We start from the raw sequence: 4,031 nt of genomic DNA on the forward strand, positions 1-4,031 counted from the left end.
TACCCAGGGCGGCGGCACCGAGGGCAGTGGGGTCCTGACGGCCCCCTCCCCCAGGGGACTGCGTGCGGCAGACGGTTCGCAGCCATGGCGTCCTGGGTCTGTACCGCGGCCTCAGCTCCCTGCTCTACGGCTCCATCCCCAAGGCGGCCGTCAGGTGAGGCCCGGCCCGGGGCTGCTGCGGGAGGAGGGTCTCGGCCGCGGCAGCCCCTCTCACCCGCCTCCTGCCTCCAGGTTCGGAATGTTCGAGTTCCTCAGCAACCACATGCGGGATGCCCAGGGACGGCTGGACAGCACGCGCGGGCTGCTGTGCGGCCTAGGCGCCGGCGTGGCCGAGGCCGTGGTGGTCGTGTGCCCCATGGAGACCATCAAGGTGGGGAAAGTCCTGGCGAGGACCCTGGACACGCAGGGAGTACAGAGACTGGCGGCCGCGCTGGCCCGGTGCTCCAGGGGCAACCGGCAAGCTGGGGAGGGTCTCCTGGACGCGGGGTGACCGCGGGGCCTTGGAGCAGGACGCCTGCCACAAAGGGCCATTCGTGGAGGCTGAATCTATGCTAAAGGCAGCCTTAAAGTATTTACAAAATGCTTTTATAAAGCAGAAAACAAAATGACACGTTCACTGCGAAAACGGGAAAAGAGTGGCAAACGTAAAGGTACAGGCCGCTCACCAGGGTTGCCCTGTGTCCAGGAGCATGGTCCGTGTGGGCTGCCCTGTGTCCCGGGGCATGGTCTGTGCGGGCTGCCCTGTGTCCCGGGGCATGGTCTGTGCGGGCTGCCCTGTGTCCCGGGGCATGGTCTGTGCGGGCTGCCCTGTGTCCCGGGGCATGGTCCGTGTGGGCGGCCCAGGGCGGCCTTGGCTACACTGCTTCTGGGGGAAGAGCTGCAGCCCCAGTTTCCTCCACCCTGGATGGGCCCTGGGCCTGCCTGCTAACCAGGACCCACTCAAGTGGCAGCCAAGAACCTGCGCTCTTGCTTCTCTCTCTCAGGTGAAGTTCATCCACGACCAGACCTCTCCAAACCCCAAGTACAGAGGATTCTTCCACGGGGTTAGGGAGATTGTGCGGGAACAAGGTGCGCCACTGGACCTTCCAGCTAGGGCTCAGGGACCTGGGCCAGGGTGGGAAGGGCCTGCACCTCCCATCCTGCCTTGGGCTCTGTGCAGCACCCACCCTCCACACACACCAATTCCCAGGGCCTGAGAGGCTGCAGGGCAAACCGTGCCTGCCTTCCCCCAGGGCTGAAGGGGACGTACCAGGGCCTCACGGCCACCGTCCTGAAGCAGGGCTCGAACCAGGCCATCCGCTTCTTCGTCATGACCTCCCTGCGCAACTGGTACCGAGGTGTGTCTGTACCACAGGGCCCTGTCTCTGCACAGGGCCAACTGCTCTCCTCTCCTTGAGACCACCCCTGGGCGGCGGGCACCCACCTTTTGACGTGCTGATCCAGGCTCCTCCTGGAACCCTCTGACCACACCTTACCCCTCATATCCAGGGGACAACCCCAACAAGCCCATGAACCCACTGATCACTGGGGTCTTCGGAGCTATTGCAGGCGCGGCCAGTGTCTTTGGAAACACTCCTCTGGATGTGATTAAGACCCGGATGCAGGTGCGGGGACCGGGAAGGCGATAGGAAGGGGGCACCGGGCCAGAGCTAGCTGCTGAGCCCCTGCCTGCTGATGTCCCGCAGGGCCTGGAGGCACACAAATACCGGAACACGTGGGACTGCGGCTTGCAGATCCTGAGGAAGGAGGGGCTCAAGGCGTGAGTGGGGGAGGGGCAGGGCTATTGTCCCCACCTCAGACCTTTCCGGGCCTACCTGGCCTTCCCACACCCTATGCCGTCCGCTTCAGGCCTCTGTGCCTCCCCTTTCAGCATCTGGGGATTGCCCTGTGCAGGGACACTGCACTGATCTGCCTTCCTCTCCCCACCCCTCCTCCCACCCAGATTCTACAAGGGCACTGTCCCCCGCCTGGGCCGGGTCTGCCTGGATGTGGCCATAGTGTTTATCATCTATGATGAAGTGGTGAAGCTGCTCAACAAAGTGTGGAAGACAGACTAAGCCTAGAGAGGCTGCAAGGGGACCGCCCCAGGCACCTCCAGAGTGCCCGCCACCTTTGTCTCACATGATTCCAGTGCAGTAGTGCCAAAAGGCCCTTCCCACGTCCCTTGAGCTCTGTAGCCTGGTCTGTGCATTGTGGCTGTCAAGTCCATGTGTTCCCCCCTGTGGTCTGTGTGACACCACCACTGTGTCCTGGTGTCTGGCCCAGCCATGGCTAGGTGTGCATCTGGCCTGTGACCCCGTGCCCACTTGTCCATGTGCTTACTGTGAGCCCTGTGCCTGTGTTTCATGTTCTGTGTCATGTGACCTGTGCCCCGCTTCCTGGGGTGCCCGTGTGGCCTGGGTCCTCGGCCCTGTAGCCCTGGCCCGGTCCCAGTCCGGTGCCTTCCACCCTGCCCCGGCCTACCACAGCTGCCTCCGGGCCTCGGCCTGGCTTCACCGCATTCCAGGGGCTGCAGCCCCTCGCTTCTCCCGCCATTGGCCTTAACCGGCCCTCGGGCCCTCCCTCCGCCCGGGACAGGGTGGACCCACCACTCTCAGGACCACCCTGCCAAGGCAGAATAAACCGGATCCTGTTGCAGTCTCCTGTCCTGTGTTCGTCCCTGTATGGGCCCATCTTTGCATGCGATTGGTGGCTATGCCTCTGCAGGGGACCAGGCCACCTTCATCTGAGGACACTGCAGTAGGGGTACAGGGAAAGCCTAGTGTCCACGCAGGGCAGGGCAGCTGTGGCCACAGTGTTGGCTCCCTGAGAAGCCCAGTGCCAGGCCAAGAAGGATCTGGGCTGCACCCTGGCCTTCTCTGTGGCCTGTGGGCAAGATCCCATGACATGGGCAAAAGGGTGTGTTCACAAGGCCTCAGGGTGGCCTGGCAGAGAGCAGAATGTTCAGAGCAGGGGGCTGGGCCCAGGAGATGGAGTCCCCAGGACGACTGCCTGCCCCTCACCCACGGGGAAGCTTAGGGAAGGGTTGGGTTGCCCAGGGCCCCTCCGGGGCATGCCCAGCTCCTGAGTGAGTGAAATGCGCTGCTTGTGGGGAGGAGGAGATGGGGGCATGCTGGGGCCTCTGAACTCCTGGTGGGGGTGTCTGGCCTCTGCTGCCCAAAGGCTCTGGGCAGGGGCCCTTCCTTGTTCCTTCACCCAGGCTGGGAGGCAGCTGTCCTGGGGCAGCAGGAAGTGGGGCTGCCTGGCCAGGGCTCTCTGGGCACCTCATGCCACAGCCATGAGCCTCAGAGGAAGGTGTCCCTCTGGCTGGAGGCCAGAGCTCTGAACTGGCATGTCCCCATGGGGCCCAGCTCCTCTTTCCACAGCCTATGAGCTACATAGAGGACACTCGGGCAGGATGGGATCAGTCAGTGCCCCTGGCTGTGCAGAGAAGTCAGCTTCCTGTCCAAGTGCCTCCGTGAGGGAAAAGTCATGCAAGCGTTTGGCTCAGACTGGAGAATAAGCTTTTGCCAGCCAGAAACTCTGTGTGAACAGTTCCCGTCCCTGGGGAGACTGCCCTGTCCTAGTGACCTCACACAGCACCGGATCCCTGGAATCCCGGAATGTGCAGCTGGGGAGGAGTCTGGGGTGCAAAGGGCCAGAGGTGAGAGCCAAGCATGGGTTTGGGGGTACAAAGGGAGCAAAGGGTTTTGAAGCCTCCTTGGGAAGAGCCGCCGGGCTGGGGAGGGCTGGGGGGTGGCTCAGCACTCAACCTGTGCTGTGACGGGATGGCCATGCACTCTCCATGCTCATGGTAGACTTCCCAATCTGTTGCCACAGAAGAGAAAGGGCCCAGGCAACAGAGCCTCCCCTCCTACCCCTGTGCACTAGGGCATGCAAGTGCCACCACAAGAACCCCACACCAAGATGCTTCCTGTTCCTGGAGTTCAGGCCACTGGTTCTGCACCTCAGAAGCTTTGTTGTGGGCTGGCAAGCCGGCAGTGGGCCGCACTGGTCCACAGTGCCAGCCCTGAAACCTGGAGGGGCACTCA

At 63.0% G+C, this 4,031-nt stretch overlaps 1 protein-coding gene across 1 annotated transcript; it reads left to right on the top strand.

The window, feature by feature from the left end:
* The first annotated feature begins 59 nt into the window (after positions 1-59).
* Positions 60-2,637, top strand: SLC25A1 (solute carrier family 25 (mitochondrial carrier; citrate transporter), member 1). Its single transcript, XM_011958688.1, has 7 exons — positions 60-154; positions 232-370; positions 984-1,068; positions 1,233-1,337; positions 1,489-1,604; positions 1,686-1,759; positions 1,943-2,637. The coding sequence occupies exons 2-7, from the start codon at positions 239-241 to the stop codon at positions 2,055-2,057; spliced, it is 627 nt and encodes a 208-aa protein (XP_011814078.1). The 5' UTR covers positions 60-154; positions 232-238; the 3' UTR covers positions 2,058-2,637.
* Positions 2,638-4,031: the final 1,394 nt, after the last annotated feature.

The sequence above is a fragment of the Colobus angolensis genome, unplaced genomic scaffold (assembly GCF_000951035.1).
Source record: "Colobus angolensis palliatus isolate OR3802 unplaced genomic scaffold, Cang.pa_1.0 Scaffold471, whole genome shotgun sequence".
NCBI lineage: Eukaryota > Metazoa > Chordata > Mammalia > Primates > Cercopithecidae > Colobus > Colobus angolensis.